The sequence below is a fragment of the Vombatus ursinus genome, unplaced genomic scaffold, assembly GCF_900497805.2.
Source record: "Vombatus ursinus unplaced genomic scaffold, bare-nosed wombat genome assembly UNPS02000749.1, whole genome shotgun sequence".
In the NCBI taxonomy this organism is placed as follows: domain Eukaryota; kingdom Metazoa; phylum Chordata; class Mammalia; order Diprotodontia; family Vombatidae; genus Vombatus; species Vombatus ursinus.
In genome coordinates this window covers 986,047-1,007,304 of record NW_020940527.1, presented here as the reverse complement: position 1 = coordinate 1,007,304, position 21,258 = coordinate 986,047, and the positions used below count along the sequence as shown (strand labels likewise).

Genomic DNA, 21,258 nt, shown 5'->3' with positions numbered 1-21,258 from the left:
CCACTACGGAGCATCGAGTCTCTTTTGAAAACACATACTCCTTTCTCCCTTTATCTTCCTCCCACAGACAGTCTCTTTTTCCGCTTTGCTCCTTCAACCCCCAGGGAGATCTCTCCCTCCCCCAAAGCCCTATTCTGCCATCCCCCTCCCCCACCCAGTTCCTCTCTTCCTCTCCTCCCTCCCTTCCCGGATTCCTCTCTGTCTCCCTCTCTTGGAGAGACCCTCTTCTCTGCCTGCTTCCTCCTCTCCCGCTGTTTGTGAATGAGGCAGTTTCTGAATGGAGCTGCTGGGGGTTCGGGCTGATGATCAGGGGCGGCAGCATTGGCCGTGAGAAGGGGAGGGGGATGTCTTAGCCTTCCTTCCTCTTTTCTCTCTTTCTCCGTGGCTGCTTTTGAGGAATAAGGTCTTGGGGAGGCAGAGACGGAGGTGGCGGGGTAGGGTCTGGATTCTCTCCGGGCAGGTCAAACACGGAGGGGATCTACAGGCTTAGAGGAGGAGTATTCTGGAAGGTCGGACTAGAGGAGCGGGGAGGTGGCAAGCACAGGGTATTTTCGTCTGTTTCAGGGGGATTTCAAGCGCTAACCTCTAGGTCACGGCTTGAAAAAGTTTATTTTTTTTTTCATTGAAGGTTTTCTTTTTTTCTCGTACAATACTCGCTTCCTCTGTTGTTGTTTTTTTTTTGGGGGGGGGTTGCAGAGGGATGAGGCAAGAGGAGAGTTAGAGGATTCCTCATCACCCCCTCTAGTGAGCCTGGGAGAAAGGCAGGACCATGCGTGGCTGCCTGCCTATGGCTGGGGGCGTGGGGGGAGTCGAGGGGCCGAGAAGCAGAAGTAAATAGCGAGGAAGGGGGAAGGGGCGAGGGGGTTCGAGGCTTAGGAAAAGGCGCGGGGGAAAGAGGGAGGTCTCCCCCGCCCCCCTTTACCTTTTCCAATCCGATTGTTTTCCCCTCGGCTCTGATTTTTGTTTTGTTTTGCTTTTGACTGGCCGGCCCGCAGTGCCCTTGGAGAGCGCCGGCCCGGGCACACCTGGGGCCGGGGGCGCGCGGCCACATCTGGCCGCGGCGGGGGACGGGGGCGGGGGCGGCGAGGGCGCAGGAGGCGGAGGCCGACTAGGGCCGGGCAGCGCCGGCCCGGGCCAGGCCAGGCCGGGCGGGGGTTGGGCTGGCGGCCCGAGCCGCCGCCGCCGCCGCCGCCGCCGCCGCTCTCCGCGATGGAGCCGGGGACCGAGGCGGGGCCGCAGCCGGGGCCGGGGCCCTGGCTCGACATGGCGCCGGAGCTGACCCACGACGAGGAGCTGGTAAGAGGCCGGGCCTGCGGGGAGGTGGGTGTGTCCGCCCCGACGGGCGCGGGGGGGTGGGGAAGGGGGGGAGCGGGGCCGGCCTCCGTCCGAGGCCTAGGCCCGCAGCGCCCAGCGGCGCGATAGCGGGGACCGCGCCCAGCCAGGCCCCCCAACATCACAGCGCCCCCGCGCCGCCCCCCCCACAACCCCCGCCCCCGCCGCCTCACAGCGCCCCCCCCCGCCCCCCCCATCTGGAGGCCCTGCCCCTGGACCGTCACAGTACCCCTGCGCCCCCCCCATCAGGTACTCCTGCCCTTGGATCGTCACAGTGTCCCTGACCTGCCCCCATCAGGAGCCTTTGCCCCTAGACCATCGCAGCACCCCTGAGCGCCCGCATCCCCACTTCAAGAGCCCCTGCTTCTGGACCCCTCCCTTCTCACAGCAGCTCCTGTCTCCCCTACATCCACGAAACCCCTGCCTCCCCATTACAGAGCCCCCTGCACTTAAATCCCTCCTTCCTCAGAGCAGCCCTGTGCTCTCCTCACAACATCACAGAGACCCTGCCCTTGGAGCATCACAGCACCCCTGGACCCCTCCCTCATCACAAAAGACCCCGTATCTAGAAGTCTCTGCTATCACAGTGACCCTGCCCTTTATCACAGTGCCTTTGCGCCTTATCCTCTCCCCCATTACATTGTCCCTGTTCCAGGACCCATCCCCATCAAAAAACCCTTCCCTTCCAGCACCCCAGCTCTTCGACCTCTGTCAATGCTCCCCTGCCCCTGGAGCCCTCCCCATCACAGATCCGTTTCTCCTGGACTCCTGTAATCAAATGGTCCCTGCTTCCCTATCCCCGTGACACCTGCCTTTCCCTCCATCCCTCCCCATTCCTGGGGAGGCTCCTGGGTGGCTCAACTTCCCCTTTTCCCCTCAGTGCCCCACCTCTCCCCCATGCCCCTGCCCCCTCAGTCTCTCTGCGGCTCCTGTTGCCATTCCCCCTGGCCTCTGACCCACTTCCAGTTACTGCAACTCGGGCTTTCATCCCTTACCTGTTCCCCACAGGATTTCAGTCCCCGAACAACCCTGCCGTCTCACACCTGTTGCTTCCAGAGTAGCCCTTCTATTTACAGTGACCCTGGCCCCTCATACACCCTAGATGCAGCGACCATCCCCCCTTCACACACACACACACACCTTTTATCACACCTCATGGTCCCTTACTCCTCTGGTTATAATACCCCAGCCCTTCACACTCTCTCAGTGTCCCAGCCTCTCACACGCCTTATTAACAGACCCTAGCCCCTTTGCACCTCCCTCCAACCCATTTAGGCCTCCTTTGTTGCTCCAGTCCACCCAACTGACAGTGATCTTCCCTCTAGGTCCCTTGTCCCTACACTATAGGGCCTGGGTCCCACACTCTTTCCCTCGATTTATAGAACACCAGCTTCTCTTATTCCCTCATCCAGAGAAATGGGTTGCTCTCTGTTGTCCTTCCGCTCCTCCCACAGTGCTTGTCCCCTTTCTCCTATCCTTTACTTTCTTTCACTCACAGCATCACCACCCATCTCTAATCACCCACCTCCATTTTAGCTCCCCTAACTCACCTGCCATAGGCTCAGCTCCCTCCCTTTTTCCTGCTTAAGGTACCATTGCCACCCCAAGTTCCTCACCCCAGGAGAGGGTTTCTTTTTTTGCTCTGGGAAGAAAGACCTGGTGGTTGGTCCCTCAGTATCTCTTGTCACCTCATGTCATGTCCCCCAGGAACTTCCCTGCCCCTACTAAAAAATCCTCTTGTTTATGCTTTTATTCTTTTACTGAAAGTTTTTGTTTTCTAAGGGTGGGATGCAGTCCCAGACTGATAAATGGATCCCCCTCCCTAAGACCTTCATTCAGGGATACCTGGCTTACCTTTCTTGGTTAGAGTGTCGTAAGCCAGGTTATTCCCTCTTCCTTGCACCTCCATCTCTAGCCCTCAGTTCTCTGTCTGATTCAGACTAGCCACTGAAGTTATTTAGCAACCCTGACCTGAAAGGAGAACCTGGAAGAGCCAGGGACAGGCCTGCCCTGCTAAGGTTACTAACCTGATTTGAATAGCATCATGAATGCATGCATTACAGCTAAGTCTCACCATCAGCAGGCAAACCCATCATCCTTTATGGAAAGTCTATATCGTGCCCTTCACTGGACATCATGATTTCACTAACTAGTTAATGACTTTAGTTGGAGGGATTGGGCCTGTGTTCTCAAAGCTAGGCCCTCCCATTATCCTGTCCTAGGACACGGTCCTCCCTTGTGCCCTATTCATCTGCCCCACTGATGTTTCCTCCCAGCCCCCCACCAGGCTCTCCCTCTCTTACTGCCCCTCCCATTCTCATCTGACTATCCTCATCTTCCTGCTCACACTGAACTCCATTGTCCCTTAAAAGCTTGTGACCTTCAGTCCAGAGAAGGAAGTGACTCGCTGTATCATTTTTTGGGGTATCAAAATGCTATGAACTTGGCCTGCCTTTAGAGCCCTCACTACCCCTTGTTCCCATTTTAGGGAACTTTTTGCCCCTTCCCACTGCCTCTGAGGAGGATATGAAACCAGTGCTCAGCCCCGTGCCTGGCACGTAGTAGGAGCTTGATAAAAATGCTTGTTGACTGGCTATCTCCTGGAAGCTTGGAGAACATTTGGCCCTAAGGCTGAGTACTTCTAGTCACAGCCCTGCTCAGATACCGTCCTAAGTTGAGTTGCATGTTGAAAATCCAGATGGAAAGAGATGAACCACAAATGAAACTGATTTCCACACTTTCGGCCCTTCGTGGTAGGTAACAGACTCACAAACTAATAATTGGTGTATGGCCTTGTTTGTGTCGTGATAAACATGCACCTCAATTTCTTCTCGTTTATTGAGATGACTGGTTTCATATCTGGCCTTAGAATGTGGCCATTTCTTTCAATACCTTGAAAAAGAGAACTCTGCCCTGCAAAATCTTTGGTAGCATCCTGTCCAGTACTGTTCTGTCTCAGCATGATGAGAGTCAGGACCTAGTACAAGCCAGGCCTCCAGGGATGCCAGGATCATCATAGGGAGTCCCCTGTAGTTTGTAGATGTTAGTTATATTCCAAAGAGGACAGATAGCTGTTTTTTTTCCTCCCATATCTTTTCTGGGTTTGAAGTGTGTGTTTACTCTAAGACTTAAAAGCTAGGGAATAGAAACATTCTTGGAAAGTAGCATCAGCATTTGTTCTGTTTTTGTGCGTGAGATGGATGTTAAGGTTTTATAATAACATTGGTTTGCCATCTCTGCTTATCTAGAAGGTGTGACTATAAAGTAAGATGCCTGGTTTCTTAGCAACCAGCCATGTGAGCCAGCACTTACCTCCTATCTAGGTGCTGTCCCTTTCAAAGTAAGCACCTTGGAAGGAACTTAATACCTGGAGCTGTTAAGTTGCTCAAATGGTATTTGAAATTGCCTTGAAAACTGATGGTACAGTCTTTTGAGTGTCCTCAACAAGGGCAGTATAAACCATTAGACTTAGTGGGTGGGTTTGAGTTTTCCCAACAGCCACAACCAACCTTTTGATGGCAGTCCAGACCAGGGAGCCCAAGCAATAAGACTAAATCTTGGAGTTTGTTAGCTAACACCTAAAGGCAAAATTCTGAAAAAAGAAAATGACTTTTTAGCACTGGCAGCTACGATCATTTATATGTATCAGTTCTCGTATGGTTATTTTAAAACACTAAAAAAAAAAGAATGCAATATAGTCTCAATTTATAACAGGCTTTACATTGTGGTATTGAACACATCCTTTGCAAGTTATAATAACCAATCTCATGTGTAATGTTAATGTTTTGGGGCCTTTTCAGTTCAATTTAACAAAATTTTGAGGATTTATAATGCTGAATACAAAAGTATGTGTTATGAACCTATAATCTTATGGAAATAAAAATTGGTTTATTCAAAATTTTTTCCCTTACTAAATGACAAACTTGGGAAATAATGCCAAATGTGAACATTTCCACAGACACAGAACAGAAAAAAGATTTGCATGTGACATAGTGAATTTCTGTTATTTACAATTAAAAAAAAAACACCCCACCACAGGTAGCAAATTTAACAGAATCGTATCTACATTACCCTGCTTATCTAATGTTTCCTTCTGAACTTCCTTCTGTTTTCCTCTGTGTGTTTTTAAATGTTTAATTGAAGATCTTTTCTTTCTTTTCTCCTTTTTTGTGTCATGGATACTATCCCTCATCATCTCTAACTCTTCCTAAAATATAGTTTGTTCTAAAAACCTTAGTGCAGTTTTAAGCTATTAAAGCTGTTTGGAACAACCCATAAAAGCCCCCCCCCCCAAATAAATAAGAGTAATCAAGCAAATGCGTTTATACATTGGTTGTGTCTGAAAATGTTTGTTTCATTCTGTACCTAAAGCTTCTGCCAAGTGGTGGAAAGTACGCTGCATTGGTTTTCCAGAGTAGTAGTTGATCATTGGATGGATCAGAGTTCTTACATCTTCCTGGCCATGCTCACTTCTCTCAGCATCAGTCCACACAAGTCTTCTCAATTTTCTCTGAATCTTTCCTTTTCATAATTTCTTAGTGGTGGAATAATGTTCCATTACGTTGATATACTGTCACTTCTTCAGCCATTTCCCAGTGGATGGGCGAAAAGAAGAAATATTTGTAAAATAGGAAACAATGTAAGACAATACATAATCATATTCCCAAATAGGGATAGAGCATGTAACTTCGAAGCTTTGGTATGGGATTATCAGGAGTGTGTGTGTTGTTTGGGGGGGGTGGGGTTCTAATTTTTTTATACTGAAAATAAGAATTTGAAAAACCACATAATAATCACTCAATTAACAAGCATTTATTAAGCACCTACTTTGTGTATACCAGGCACCAGAGATACAAAACCAAAAGTGAACTAACTCTTGGCCTCCAGTAATTTACACGTATTAATTTGCAAAATAAATACAAGCAAATGTGAGGAGAAGGCACCAGCAACTGGGAGAGATCAGAAAAGACCTCATGTAGGTGGCTGTTGGATGGAGGTTGGAAGGAAGCTAGAAATTCTGAGAGGTAAAGGTGGGGAGGGAGTGTATCGTAGGCCTGGAGGAACAGATGGAACTTTTAGAAATCCCATATATTTCTAGCAGAAATGCTGTGTGTGGTCTATGCAAGAAATAGCAATGAAATTGTTATTAGAAAGAGGTTTTCTTCAAGACCCTATCCTCTTTAGCTCTCCTTATCTCGGTCTCATTACAAGTACTTTGCTTTGGATTTTTTTTTTTTGAAATGTCAATTTAAGTCAGTTCAATTTGACAAACATTTAATGAGCTGAAGGTGCTGCTGGACACTGGGATAAAAAAGATTAAAAAAAAGTGGCACTCAGTCTAATCACCAAGGCATGAAGAGATACCATGAAGATGAATAAATAGTAAAAGAAGTGACTGATCTGAAACCAAATATAAAGAACACAATGAACAATAATAATAATAATAATAATAATAAAAAGACAGAGGTAACTAGCTCCAATGTAGCCCCATTCTGTTGGATTTATATGTGTGTGTGTGTGTGTGTATAGATATATATAGATATATCTATATATATACATATATAGCTATATATAGATATATCTATATATATACATATATAGATATATATAGGTATATCTATATATATACATATATAGATATATTTCTGAGGCAATTGGGGTGAAGTGACTTGACCACAGTCACACAGCTAGTAAGTATCTAAGGCTATTTTGGAACTTAGGTCCTCCTGACTTCAGGGCTGGTGCTCTGTGCACTGTGCCACCTAGCTGACCCTGTTGAATTTGTATATAAATACAGAAACCTGTAACTTGTAGGACAGAGTTGCAAATTTAAACAATGCAGGCAAATCTGGAAGTCTGCTTACCAACACTAACCTCCATTCTCATGAGAACATTTAAGTCTTAAATTCTACTTTTCTGCAGTCAACTAAAATCCATAACCTTATCTTGGGATATTTACTCAAAATTTAGAACTATTAAATTGACAAGGATTAAATGTGAACTTGACCACCCAAGTTTGGGCTTCTTTTCTCTGTTTAATGCACCGGGAGCCCAAATCAATATTATATGTAGGGCTCGTTTCCTAGGTTCTGTCATTATTCCTTTGCACATGGGCTGTGAGAGGCCTTAGAACCCAGCGATTGTTAGAGTTGGAAGGTGTCTTAGAGGGGTCTTCTAGGATGAGGAAAATGAGGCTAGGAGACATTAATTGAATTGCCTAAGGTCATAAATAGCAGAGCTTGGATTTGAACTGAGATCCTTTTATTCCAAAATATCACCCTCTTTTCATTTCAAAAAAATTACCCTAGTGAAATAAACCATTGAACCAGTGAAGTTTAACTAGTATTCTGAAGAGATTTGCATCTGTAGGGAGCTCTGATAATTTTAGCTGCCTGAAACCTTGTAAACATGCCAAGATCCTACTATAATTAGTAGAATACCAGTACATAATTACATTCTTATTACTATTCATATGCAAAACTAATATTTGAAACCAAAGATTTAGACTACTTTTTATAACCAATACGTATTTTATGCCTCAGGGAAAAAAATCTGTAAAAAAAAAAGTTTAATGTTTTAATTGTTTTTAATTTTCAAGTTGTCTCTGATAAAATCAGTTTTAATTTATGTTTAAAGGCTCCGAAGAAAATTTTTATTTGAAAGTTCTATTTCTTTTCCTTGTATAGTGTGAAATTCCTAAGCCAAGTTAGCTCAAATCTTCCTCAACTCCCCTTAAAAAAAATTACCTTTGGATAGATGCTCAGTGTGAAGTGTCATATATGACTAAGTGAAAATAGAGTTATGATGAAGTTTGTCTTGAAACTTTATGGGGTTTGCTTCCAGGATGCTGTTATAGTTCCATGTTGTGGTTTATGTTCTTCCAGTTGAAACTTCTAAAGGCTTAACTTGCCCTGTGTGGACATGAACTCTTTGGCACTTTTCCCACAGCTTCACACGTCTTGTACTGTTACCCCATTACCCTAGGCTTTGTTGTAGGCACAAAACCATTTGTGCTGGGATCATCCAGAGAGGGAAGAGGGAGAAATGTTAAGAATTCTCATTAATGTCACTGTTAGTAGTTAGAACTACAGATAAAATCCCTTTTGGAAGCTAGAATTCTGTTGTTTACAAATGTTTGTAAATATTATACACACCAGGACACTGGTATGTGTAATTGATATAGCAACATCGAATCTTAGAAAGGCACTGATGTGTTTAAAAGTGGGGAAGGTAAAGATTTAATTTGTTATTGTTTAGTTGTGTCTGACTCTTTGTGATGCCATGTGGGGTTTTCTTGGCAAAGATACTAGAATGGTTTGCCATTTCCTTTTCCAGCTCATTTTACAGATGAGGAAACTGAGGCAAATAGGGTTAAATGACTTGCCTAGGGTCACACAGATAGTCAATGTCTGAGGCCAGATTTGAACTCAGAAAAATGAGTCTTCCTGATTCCAGGCCTGGCATTTGATCCACTGTGCCCCTTAGCCCATAAAGTTTAATTATTCTTTCTTTTTTTTTTCCATTTTTTTTTTCCTTTAGGCAATTGGGATTAAGTGACTTGCCCAGGGTCACACAGCTAGTGTCAAGTGTTTGGTCTGAGGCTGGATTTGAACTCACGTCCTCCTGACTTCAGGGCTGGTGCTCTATCCACTGCGCCACCTAGCTGCCCTTAATTATTCTTTCTAAAAAGAAAATGGGAAATGTGGCTACATTGTTTTGGAATGGGCATAGTAATATTGGACCCTTCAGATTTTTAAAGCACCTGGAATGGACCTCTTTTTACAGAGGAAGTGGAAGTCAGTCTGCTGTCAATAGTTGAATTCAGAGACCTGGATTTTGGCTGTGTATTTCTACAATGTACCCTTCCTGTTCTGGCCACCTTTCTTAATTCTCCTAGCTAGAAGGGAGGCTGCCCTAAATCTCTCATTCCCTCATGTTCCTCCTCCTCTCTGCCTTAGTCACATTTTAAAGTGTTATTAATTATTTGTGTACCTGGTTTACCTGTCTTACTCCCCCCAGGATTTTAATTTGGGGGGGGGCGCTGTATCGTTTTTTTTTTCATGTGGATCCTCAGCGCCTAACACAATGCCCTGTGCTTAGTAGGCACTTTATAAGAATGGCACCACCTCTCCCCTGTGCTGTTCTGCATTTATATTGAAAATTCTCTCTGTCGCTGTCCTGTTCATTGAAATCCACCAACTTTCTGTCCTTCCTAATCAGAAAGTAATCAGGGATGAACTGAGCAGTTCATTCATAGGTTAGTGTGGTCTGTAAGCTCTGTGTTATTTGACCTAGCTTTTAAGGCCCATACTCACTATCTTAAACTGGAATCGGCGTGAGATGGCAGCACTTCCCAGTAGATCTTGGGAGATATCCAAGGTTCCTGGGGATTAGGGAAGCATTGTTCATGGTAAGGATTTTTTATTCATTAGGGATTGGAGATTTCTTAGGTCCAAGGCTCAAGATAAGTGAGCCTGAATGAAAGAATGACATACAGGTGAGTTCCTAAAATGACTCATTTAGCTCCTTTCCAGGAAAGTCTTTGTTGTCAGTACTGGTGATACAAATCAGGCCCCTCTCTTTTATTAAACTCACAGAAAGACACTCCTTTTTTTTTTTTTAACTTTTTCTCCAGCAAAATTGTCATAGACTAAACCTGCCTTATTGTAGCACTGTGAAGCCAGCCTTGTTTGTGTTTAGCTGAGAATATAGCTTGTTTCTTGAAGTATTATGCTAATACAGGCCTTAGCAGGTCTTGATTTAGAGTAAGCAGTTGAAAATAACAATTCTTATACTACTGACTTTCCTGGGTTGTGAGGAAAGTACTATATAAGTGTGAGCTATTATGATGAGGTAGATTGAAAAGAGTGCTTCAGACTACATATTATAATGTTAAATAGAAATAGATCACCTTGTGCCAAGATCTCTGTTGAGGTGCCAAAGACAGTGGAAATCCTGTGTGTTTACTCTTAAAAGGACCATTTCCATGGGAGGCGCAGGGTCTTGTGGGAAATGGTAGTGATGAGTCAGTGGGTACATCATAGGAATTGCTGACTTCCCCTAGGGCTGTGGACATTTCTGTCTCGACTTCTCTAAGCCTCTGGGCTCATTTGTTTCCTAATAGGCTGTTAGAAGGAATAATTTAAGCCAAATCACTAAAACCCCTTGTAATTACAATACTTAATTCAGGACTTCTCATGGATCAGTGATCTCACCAGTTGGAGATTGGAGATTTTTGCCAGCGTTACATTGTAATGCCTTCCCATCCTGTGTAAATCTGGTCCCCGTCTTGCCATAAATTATCCATAAAAAAAACCAGCTACCCAACAACACTTTGGAGGCCTTCCTCTGTTTCTTTTTTATTACAGTAAATAATGAGAATCATGATTTAGAATTGTGCTGCCACGAGAAATATATTTCAGAAAAGAAAAAAAAAGGAAGGATTTCACTGTGTGTCTGTAATGATTTAAAATTTTACTTGGTCTAGAAGTTTCGTTTTCAGACCTTCTTCTACATTCTATGTGGTAATAATAGCATGAATTATTATTTTTATTATCTTTGCTCTTTCATTCCAACTGATTAATATATGTACCTATACTCACCTGTGGATGATAATAATATGATAATAATAGCGAGCATTTATATGCCTAGTGGGCTTTACAAATCTCTCATTTAATCCTCACAAAAACCCTGTGAGGGAGGTACTGTTCTTATCCTCATTTTACAGATAAGAGAACTGAGGCAAACAGAAGTTAAGTGACCTGCCCAGGATCACATAGTATGTCTGAGGTAGGATTTGAATTCATGTCTTCTGGACTCCAAGTCCTGCACTCTATCCACCACGCCACCTAGTTGTAAGGTGACAGTTGTATACCCCTTACTTAGCTCCTTCAAATATCATCTGATAGAAAGTTCTCTAGGCATGTAAATAACACCTCCAAGTAATTCCTCAGCTTTAGGGCTACCCACCAAAGAAGAAGGCCCATTCTCCCCTAGAAAGATGTTTATTCTACAGTGACCAAAAGGGAAAGAAGGCCTTTTTCAAAGTTTTTGCTTGGGTTTCCGTACAGAACTAAAAAATGCAATTTATTTACAGACTCTTTAAAATTCAATAGCCATTCATGCAAAAGAAGTTGCCTTGCAGCATTCCTTTCTACCCCAACATTCAATCACAATCTCTACCTGAAAAAAAAAAGAGAGAGAGAAAAAACAACTCATGTTTATAATAAAGAAAACATTTTCTACTTCAAGAGAATCTAGAGCTAAAAGGAACTTTGCTCATCCTTTAGTCCGGCCCCTTCCCAGCAGTCACTCTTTAATCTTAATATTTCAGATTCCTGACAAAAAGTAGGGGCTGGTTAGATGATGAATCTGCCTCCTAATGATTTCAGTGAGATCGCCGTTTTCTTCCGGTCTAGTCTCTGCAGGACCCACTTTATTTTAAGCACGTTTTTGTCTGAGCTTGGAAGCCCTTTCTAATCTCTGCCAAGTCTTGAAACTTGAGTCAGAGGGGAAATTGTTTAAGGAAAATGGTGTTGAATAGACTTCACCCAGAGAAAGGCCTGAGGTCTCATAAATGTTATATGATCTTTCAGAAATATTTCTGGTAACTTCCATTCACCTTCCCCAGAAGGCTCTGAGTCCACAACAAACTGAACCCACATGATCTTGAGCCCGGCGAGGAAGTAGAACTATTGAGTTTGCTCAGGTGGGCACAGAAATTAATGTACGTGATTGAAGGGCATGGGAATTTCCAACAGCCTTTGCTCTGTTTATAAAGCAAATGTCTTCTGGCCAGCCTCCAAGTCTGAAAGTTTTCAAGGAGCTGGTTTTCTTACCATCGCTGTCTATCTAGGTAGCAAAGGACAACATTTCTGTAGGGTTGTGTGTGTTCCATAAACACCTAGAAAAAATTTTTAAAAAGTCATATTTTCTTTAGCTTTTCCAAAATATCAGCTCTTTTCTTAGCTGGGCTACTGTCTTTGGCCTTCGGTCAATTCACAAGCATTTTTAAATGCCTACTATGTGTTGTCAGCCCTGTGCTTGGAGCTGGGGATTCAAATAATTAAGTGACCTCTACTCTTGAGGAACTTATATTTTAATGGAGAAGACCACAAGTTACACATAGAAGTACATACAAATCAATATGAAGAGAATAAATATAAATAAATATCAAATAGGAAGGGAGGGAGTGTAGTTGGGGGTGGGGGAGTCATCAGGGAAGACTTCATGTAGAAGGTGCTGCTTGGGCTGCCCTGGAAGGAAGTGTCAGAGAAGGCCATTTTGGCTGGATTGCTGTGCAGCAAGGGGAAGTCATGTACAGTGAGGCTGGAAAGATAGGTTAGGGCCTGGTTTTGAAGGGCTTTCAAAACAAAATGGAAGAGTTTATATTTGATCCCAGAAGCAACTGGGAGCCATAAGAATTTATTGAGTTTAGTAGTGACAGGGACAGATCTACCATTGAGGAAAATCATTTTGGTAAATAGGCACTGGAGTGGGGAGAGAACAGTTAGGCTGATGTGAGAGGTGAGGAGGGCCTGAACTGTGGTGGATATGTGAGTGGAGAGGAGGGGTCAGAGAAGAGAGATGTGGGGAAGGGTGAAAGGGCAAGATTAACACGGACTGGGTTATGGGTGGTAAGGGAGAGGGAAGGGGTCAAGGATAATGGCCAGGACATCAACTGTAGAAACTGGGGAAATGGTGGAGAGAGAGAAAGAGAACAACTCATGCTTTTAATAAAGAAAGTAGGGAGTTTGGATGAGAGGTGGGTTTTGGGATGGGGATTGTGAGTTATGTTTTGTACATGTTGCTTTTGAAATGTCTCCAGGACATCTCATTTAAAATGTTCAGTGGGTGGTTGGTTGGGAATGCAAGATCTAAGCTCAAAGGAGAGACTAAAGGCTGGATTTGTGAGTCATTTACACAGTGATGATGATTAAACCCTTGAGAACTGATGAGGTCACAGAGAGAGAAAGTGTAGGAAGGGAAGAGGGCCCAGGACAGAGCCATGGGTACATCCAGTTGGAGGGTGTGATGTGCCTGGCGAGCCAGCAACGGAGGCAGAAAAGGAGCTGTTAGAAAACTCAGAAAAGAATATCCAGGGAGAAAGAGGAGCTCCGAAATGCCCAAGGCAGAGAGGTCAGGAAGGATGAAGACAGTAAAAAGACCATTAGATCTGGCCTTTAAGAGATAGTGCAGGGGCAGTTAGATGGCGCAGTGAATAGAGCTCTGGCCTTGGAATCCGGAGGACCTGAGTTCAAATGCAGCCACAGACACTTAACACTTTCTAGCTGTGTGACCTTGGGCAAGTCACTTAACCCTGATAGCCTCAGCAAAAAAGAAAGAAAAAAGAGATGGTGCACATTTTTCAAGATGCCCACTGCAGACCAGAGAGACTGCCTATCCTCGGAGGGAAGATTGAGTGGAATTCGACGCAAGCTGTGCTGATTCTGACAGGAAGCTGTCCGTGTATCGACAAGGCATGTCTCCTGGGAGGCTCCCATTTCTGCAGAAGTTGCCTGAGCTCTGCTTAAAGAATGCTTACACCACGCCAGGGTGGGCTTAGGAGCAGCTAGAGTTTATTGTCTCCATCACCAGGAAGCACTTGGTGCTGCTTAACTGGAACTGAAAACTGGGGCACTGCAGTGATTGAAGAAGGGTCATGAAGCTTTAAAGGGGCCAAGATTCCAACCCTTTATAGGTTAGCAAATGGTCTTTTGTGGATTTTAAATAGTTGAAGAACTTGTTAACAAGGAATGTGCATGGTTAGATCCAGTCCTTTCCCTTCCGGAGGGGGTGGGGCAAGGGGTGGGGGTGGGGTGGTTTATGTGGTTTATAAGAAGATCGGTATTCCTGAAAAGAGAAACTTATCCATTTGGTCTGGAGCAGACAAAAGCCCGAGGCTGCTTTTTGCACTTTCCAGTTGTGGAATCTACAGGCAGGTTGCAGACCTGAGAGACAAACAGACAGACAGACGTAGTTAGATTCTGGAGGGCCAAGGGTTAGGGAGGAGCTTTTTACAGTTTTGTTAAGTATTTAAAAATACATTGTATAATTTGTAGGTCATTGTTCAGAAATCTGCCCCCTAATTGCTTCTGTTGCAAAAGCATAGAAACATTTGTATCTTCAATGTGTTTTGAGGTCCTGGGCATCCTGAAGAGCAAAACATTCCTTCCACATGCAGCCATCATGGGAATGCTGTCCTTGGGGTGTGTGGGGCTGGCCCTGGGCGAAGGGAGTGTCTGCTAGTTTTGCCAGGAAGAGAACCGTTTCTGCCCTCATCTTCTCCTTGTTAGCGGTGGTCCCTCACGGAGGGATGACGTCAGGCTGTGCAGACGTGCTTTTCCCTGGCTGGGCCAGTCCCACATGGCTGGTGGAGTGCTGATAAACTCAGTCCTTCACTTCCTCCTGTAGGAAGTCATTAACACCGAGGAGCTTTCCCAGCTGAATAGCTCAATTAACTCTGGCCCTTCTCTAGGGCGGCAGGCTTTTGGACTCTGCTGAGCTGGCCCACTTGGGCAGCCTTTGCTTTGTACTCCCAATTCTTCCGGTTCCCAGTGGGATTTTAATCCCTTACTAGAGGTTAGCTTTTTTTTTTCCCCTCTCGTCTTTAGCATCATCTTTATCGCTTTCCCAATGCTTAGCTGCAATAGATGGAAAATTCCTTAATTTCAAAACTGTTGCTGTTTGGTTATTCGTTCACCTTTTCTTAGTGGTTATCTGGCCAGAAGGTTCCTGATGGGAATTTTTAAGGGCTTCAGGTTTGAAGTGTCCTTGCCTTCTGATGGGGTTTTATGAGGACTGGGCTGTGGGCTCAGAGTTTGAGGAGTGGAGGGTGTTTTCCTCTCTGACTGTCCTTCCTCATTCCCTACTTGCTAAATATGTTGCTAAAATATGGAAGTGTAGTAGTATTCTTGTTTCATTTATAAATACTTATTTATAAACAATAATGGCCATTATTGTTTTCAAATCAAGTCAACAATGATTTATAAAGTTCTGGTTTCATAAAGGGTCTATTCTGGGTGAATTTTCAGCTATTGATAGTGCTTTCCCATATTTTTAAGGCTAATATGGGGCATTATGTTTGTTAATTATCACTTGGAAAACAAATTTCAGTTGGTTTATTGTCTAGAAAAGGGCTGAACAGACATTTAGCATATAGGAGGAGAAAGGTCGAGAATGTCTGGGTCGCTAGAAAGCTGGTATGTTTGCCGACTGGGCCATGTGAATTTATGAGTTGAGTAAATACTGTGTGGATATTTGTCACAGAGGTCCCCAAAATAAACCAAGGAGAAATCAAAATATTTTCATTGCCTCTACGGTTTTCTTGGGTGTGTGTATGTGTGTGTGTGTGTGTGTGTGTGTGTGAAACAATCAGAAAGTAAAAGAGAATAGAATTCTGATAGAAGTCAAGTAAAACTGGCTTGTCTTTTGTTGTAGTAAATAAAACAAATAAATCATGAACAGGGACACCCCCCTAACAGGAAAATTTGATAGGAATCAGTTGGACCCGAGTGAAATGAACTCAGTAGGACTGTGTAATACTTGTTTTTATTTATGATGATGAGAAAGTCATTTTCTCAGGCATCATTCACAGCCTTCCTAAATTTATGTTTCAGAGTTAAGAGCATTTGGTTATGGTTGATGCATGGACCATGGTGGAAAATGAACTAGGAATATAGACAAGTGATCACTGAGATTTAACAGTTATTGGTTAGATAATCGAGGTTATTCTATGTGGCTCAGGTGAGCTATGGAATTATTGTAGTTCTATGGAAAATGTAGCAAATCTTTTCCAACTTTTCTTTGAGTTATCCTCATTCCAAAAGTAAATCTCATTTTTTTTTTCCCAGTGGGGTGGGGAGGGGGTGGAAGGGGTCAGGATCTATGATTACTTTTCAAATCTGGCTTAGCTTCTGAAATGGCCAGATAGATTTAGCCAAAATTTTCCAGAAATTAGCCTTTTAGTATAAAAATGTCCATGCTTAGTCTTGGTATTCTATTTTTAAAAAAGCTTTTAGAAAGTCTACAGTAGCTGAAAATGGTAGTTATAATAATAGTTTCAATAAATGCAAAGTTTAGCTAGAACTCAAAATTTCATATTTAATTTAGAATGCATATGTATATCTTTTTTTAGTTTTTTTTCTATAAGAAAATAGGAAGGACAGGAAAAAAGATTTGTTAAAAATTCTGTTTTATATTACTATCACTTAGGATGATACTAGTGCAGTTTTTTGTTTATTTGTAAAGCATGTTAATAATAACTAACATTTATGTGCTTTACAGTTTGCAAAGCACTGCATGTGTGATTCTCACAACAACCCTATGAAGTAGGTGTTATTAATATCCCTATTTTATAGATGAGGAAACTGAGGCTAAGAGATGTTACTGCCTTGCCCTGGGTTATAGAAATGTGAACTTTGATTTGGAAAGTTTTCCACTTAACATTGCGGCCTGAGTGATGAGGATGAGTCAAGAATTACAAAATGAGAATCTTGACATGGACTTGTACTACCTGTATGGCAAGTCACTTAAATTGGGTTAATAATACTCCAGGAACCTTCCTCTTAGGGCGGTTTGCAGGAACCAAAGGTGAAAGTGTGTGTCAAGTACTTTGCAAACCTTAAATAAAGACGCCTTCTTCTTTTTCTTCTTCCTCTTCCTCTTCCTCTTCCTCTTCCTCTTCCTCTTCCTCCTCCTGTGGAAGCTTTGAGGTATCCTTGCATGTCCAGGCACACTAGGGCAAAGGCTAGCTTTTGGAGTCTTAGAATCTGGACTGAATCTTGTTGTGGTGATGCTGAATTCCTTCCCATTCATAGCTATCCGTGGTAGTGTTGCAGAGGCAAGGTTGGTAGTGTGCTCTACCTTACCTAAAAATAAGGTCCAAGTTGGAAAGACTTGGCTATTCTTGACAAAATGCATGGGTTTTCTCCTAATTTTTCTGCTTCTCTGTATCCTGATAGAAAGTTTCAAGGCAGAGAAGGGGCATGAGGACAGTGAATAGAATAGTAATAAGAGGGACCCTGTAATTTCTGAATAATCCTTGGCAGCTTTAGGGAAAAACTTTATTCCTTGTGTATCACTCTCAAGGGAACAATTCCTGAAAAGTTGTCCAAGCAGAATTCTGTACAATGTATACTCTGTATGGTAACTCATTTGATTCAACTCCCTGAGGTAGGTGCTATTATTTTCATCCCCATTTTACAGATGAGGAAACTGTGGCATAGAGCAGTTAAGTGACTTGCCCAAGGTCACACAGCTATTAAGTGTCTGAGGCAGGATTCAAACTTGGGTCTTCTCTATCTGACCATTGATACAAAACTCAAAGAGAATCAGGTACCACCAAACAGTGTCTAAGGATCCCTGTAGGTCATACGTTGATTTAGAAAACCACACATTTCTGTATTTCTTTTCTTGTTAACACATTGTCTAGGCTGTCCTCGGGACTATTGTGGGCCCCGTGTGGTGTTTGATGCCTTGCAGCCTACAACATACATATTTCTTTTTCTCTCTTTCCAGTTTTGAAAAAAGGAACATTGATGTTTTTCTTCCATAATTTCTCCCTTCTTGGCTTATAGATGTCAGCATGTCTTGAACTCTTTTCACTGAAGGCTTGGTGAGAGCAATTGAAGAGGTAGAGCTATTTAATTAAATCTTGTGTGTTGAAAGTAAGTGGAGGAGTTAAGCACTGTTCACACATCTCTTTAGTTGCTTTGAAAGGGATTTATGCTGCTAATAATTATGGCAAATTGCCAGAGAGCAAATTATTTCCAGAGCATAACTGAATATCCTTTCCCGTTTCTTTTCCCTCCTTCCAGTGTGTGTGTGTGTAAGTGTGTAAGCAACTTGGCTCCTAGGCATAATGGAAGCACTTAACAAACCCAGCAAATTTTTGAAATAAAAAATCACATATAACTGAAAAAATTTTTTAAAATAAACTCCGACTAAAAATAAATGACAAAATATGAATGCAGAGTATGGTTATTTTTATCTTTTCCATAATGGTTCAAAGGTCTAGTAGAAAAATGTCACATCTTAATATAGCAAAATGAAAAGTCTGTTAAACTTCTTCCTAGTTTATCTTTTTACTTTTTTTCATTCTGAACTTAAACACCAGAAAAGAAAGCATTCCGATAGACATACCAGCATACAAAAAGAAGATTCTATGTGAAACTGAATCTCCGTTTCAATTAAAAAAAAGAATATAATAGATTCTACACTTTATTTTCTTTTTTTATTGTAAATAGTATTTTATTTTTCCAATTACATGTAAATTAGTTTTCAACATTCATTTTTTATAAAATTTTGAGTTCCAGATTTTTCTCCCTCCCCTCCCCCATCCCCAAGATAGCAAGAAATCTGATCTGCACTTTACTTTCAAAACTACTGCTTGTCTGTGTTTTTTTCTGAACAGTTCTATGCATTTTTAAAATGGTCCTCTTTGGGGGAAACATCACTTTTGCTAACCCTTACCCGTACCCAATTAACTGCAAGAAAGAAAGAAAAAACCCTTGTAACAGATGAGCATAGTCAAAGCAAAACCACTCACATAGAATGGGTGTTTCTTTTTGCACCTTCTGTCCACCCTTTGTCTCTTAGGAGGTGGGTGATATTTTTCACCAAAGATCCTTCAGAGAGGGAGGGATGTCGTGGTTGATGATTGCTTTTATCAGAGTTCTTAAGCCCTTCAAAACTGTTTTTCTTTATAGTGTTGTTGTCCTTGTATAAATTGTTCTTAATGGTTCTGCCCTCCTTCTGTGTCTGCTACCCAGGAGTCCCTGAAATAGTTTCTTTCATTGGGTTCATCACATCGACACACCACAATTTGTTTAGCCTGTTGTCTAAGATTATAGTTTTCTTCTTCCTTCTCCCCACCACCTTTCTGCTTCCCCCCTTCCTGATCAGGAGCTCTCCTTGGTGTTACCATCCCTCTCAGCCCAATCACCCCCTTGTTTAGTTAGATGTACACATTTCTATACCAAACTCTGTGTTTTTGTTTGTGTTCCACCCTCCTTCGCCTGTTTCAAATGAGAGAGAGGGTTCATCTGATGACCACTCCTCCCACCCCTACCTCTGTGTTTCTATATTCCTCTCATGCAGTGCGCCACACTTAAGAGAAAGCAAACTCGACTGTTAGTGAAGTTGTGAATTGATCCAACCATTTCTGGAGAGCAGTTTGGAATTATGCCCAATGGACTATAAAACTATACATACCTTTTGACCTAGAAATACCTCTACTAGGTCTGTATTCCAAAGAGACTAAAGAAAAAATAAAAGGACATATATATATATATTATATATATATATATGTATGTATTAGCTCTTTTTGTGGAGGCAAAGAACTGAAAATTGTGGAGATGTTCATCAATTGGGGAATGGCTAAACAAGTTGTGGTATATGATTGTGATGGAATATTATTGTGCTATAAGAAATGACCAGCAGGATGATTTCAGAAAAACGTGGGAGGACTTATTTGACCTGATGCAGAGTGAGATAAGCAGAACTAGGAGAACATTGTACCTAGTAACAGCAATATTGTACAGTGATTGTCTGTGAATGACTCTGTAATACAATGATCCAAGATAATTCTAAAGGACCTTCAATGAAAAATGCTATCCAGTTCCCCAGAAAGACTGGATGGAGTCTGAATGCACATCAAAGTATACTTTTTTAAAAATTTACTTGCTTTTTTTTTTGGTCTGTGTTTTTCTTTTACAACATGGAGATTATGGAAATGTTTTACCCACACGTATAATTCATATCAAATTGCTTGACTTCTTGGGGAGGGGAGGAGGAATGGAGGGTGGGAGGGAGAATTTGGAACTCAAAAATTTTTTAGAATGAATGTTAGTGATTTTTTACATGTAATTGGAAAAAATATATATATATAAAAGAAAAAGTAAGCTTGATTTCCTTCCTTCTTTCTTACACTTGTGTAGTCCTCCTCTTCTCCCTAGTTTTTTTTTTGGCTAGGCAGTGGGGTTAAGTGACTTGCCCAGGGTCACACAGCTAGTGAGTGGTATGTGTGTGAGGTCACATTTGAACTCAGGTCTTCCTGACTCCAAGGCTGGTGCTCTATCCACTGCGCCACCTAGCTGCCCCCCTCTCCCTTGTTTTTACAGCTCACTTGTTTACTTCTTTTTGCTCAGGTCATCTTTACTCTTTGTAGACACTGTTGCCTTTAGAAATCAGCAGGTTGGGGAAGCTAGGTGGCACAGTGCATAGAGCACCAGCCCTGAAGTCAGGAGGACCTGAGTTCAAATCCAGCCTCAGACCAGACACTTGACACTTACTAGCTGTATGACCCTGGGAAAGTCACTTAACCCCAATTGACTAAAAAAAAAAAAATCAACAGGTTGATTTGTACCGAAGCTCAGCCAAATTGAAAATTAAGAAACAAACAGGCAGACATGCAAAAAGTAAATGTGTGGGGAAGTGTGTAATTGCTGAAATACAGAGCCAGCCAAGGCCACCTGGCAGTTCTGCCAGTGCTAATTTCAGCTATGATGTATCAGGTCACTTCTTTGATTTTGTAAATTGTGAGTTTTATCTGAGTTTGTATACTGTCTTATTGCCATGTGGCCTTTAGTTAATTTCATGCTGCTGGGGGAAATGCCTGGTGTCAGGAAGAGAGTGTTTCTTTTCTGGACCTGCTCGTCTATTCTCAAACTAATAGCAGAAAGGATATTGTTTTATTTTGCAAATAAGCACACATAGATGGGGACCTAGGAGGACAGAACTTAAGTTTATGTTGTTCAACAGGCTTGAGTGTCTGATGGAGGTAAAACAAGGCCAAATTATACCACCAACTGTGAGATGGTTGAAAAATGTCTATTTTTAGTGTGAATTGATTGCAGATGAAAACCTAAGTGATTGACAGACTGGAAGGTGGAATTATCTTATTAGCTGGAGAGTAGGTTCCCTACA

At 42.5% G+C, this 21,258-nt stretch overlaps 1 protein-coding gene across 1 annotated transcript in view; it reads left to right on the top strand.

The window, feature by feature from the left end:
- Positions 1–1,179: 1,179 nt before the first annotated feature.
- PTPN9 (protein tyrosine phosphatase, non-receptor type 9) overlaps positions 1,180–21,258 on the top strand; it is a 59,644-nt gene continuing 39,565 nt past the window's right edge. Inside the window, exon 1 of the mRNA XM_027860062.1 lies at positions 1,180–1,296. Coding sequence (XP_027715863.1) covers positions 1,210–1,296 — 87 coding nt within the window. The 5' untranslated portion in view covers positions 1,180–1,209. The remainder of the gene's footprint in view (positions 1,297–21,258) is intronic.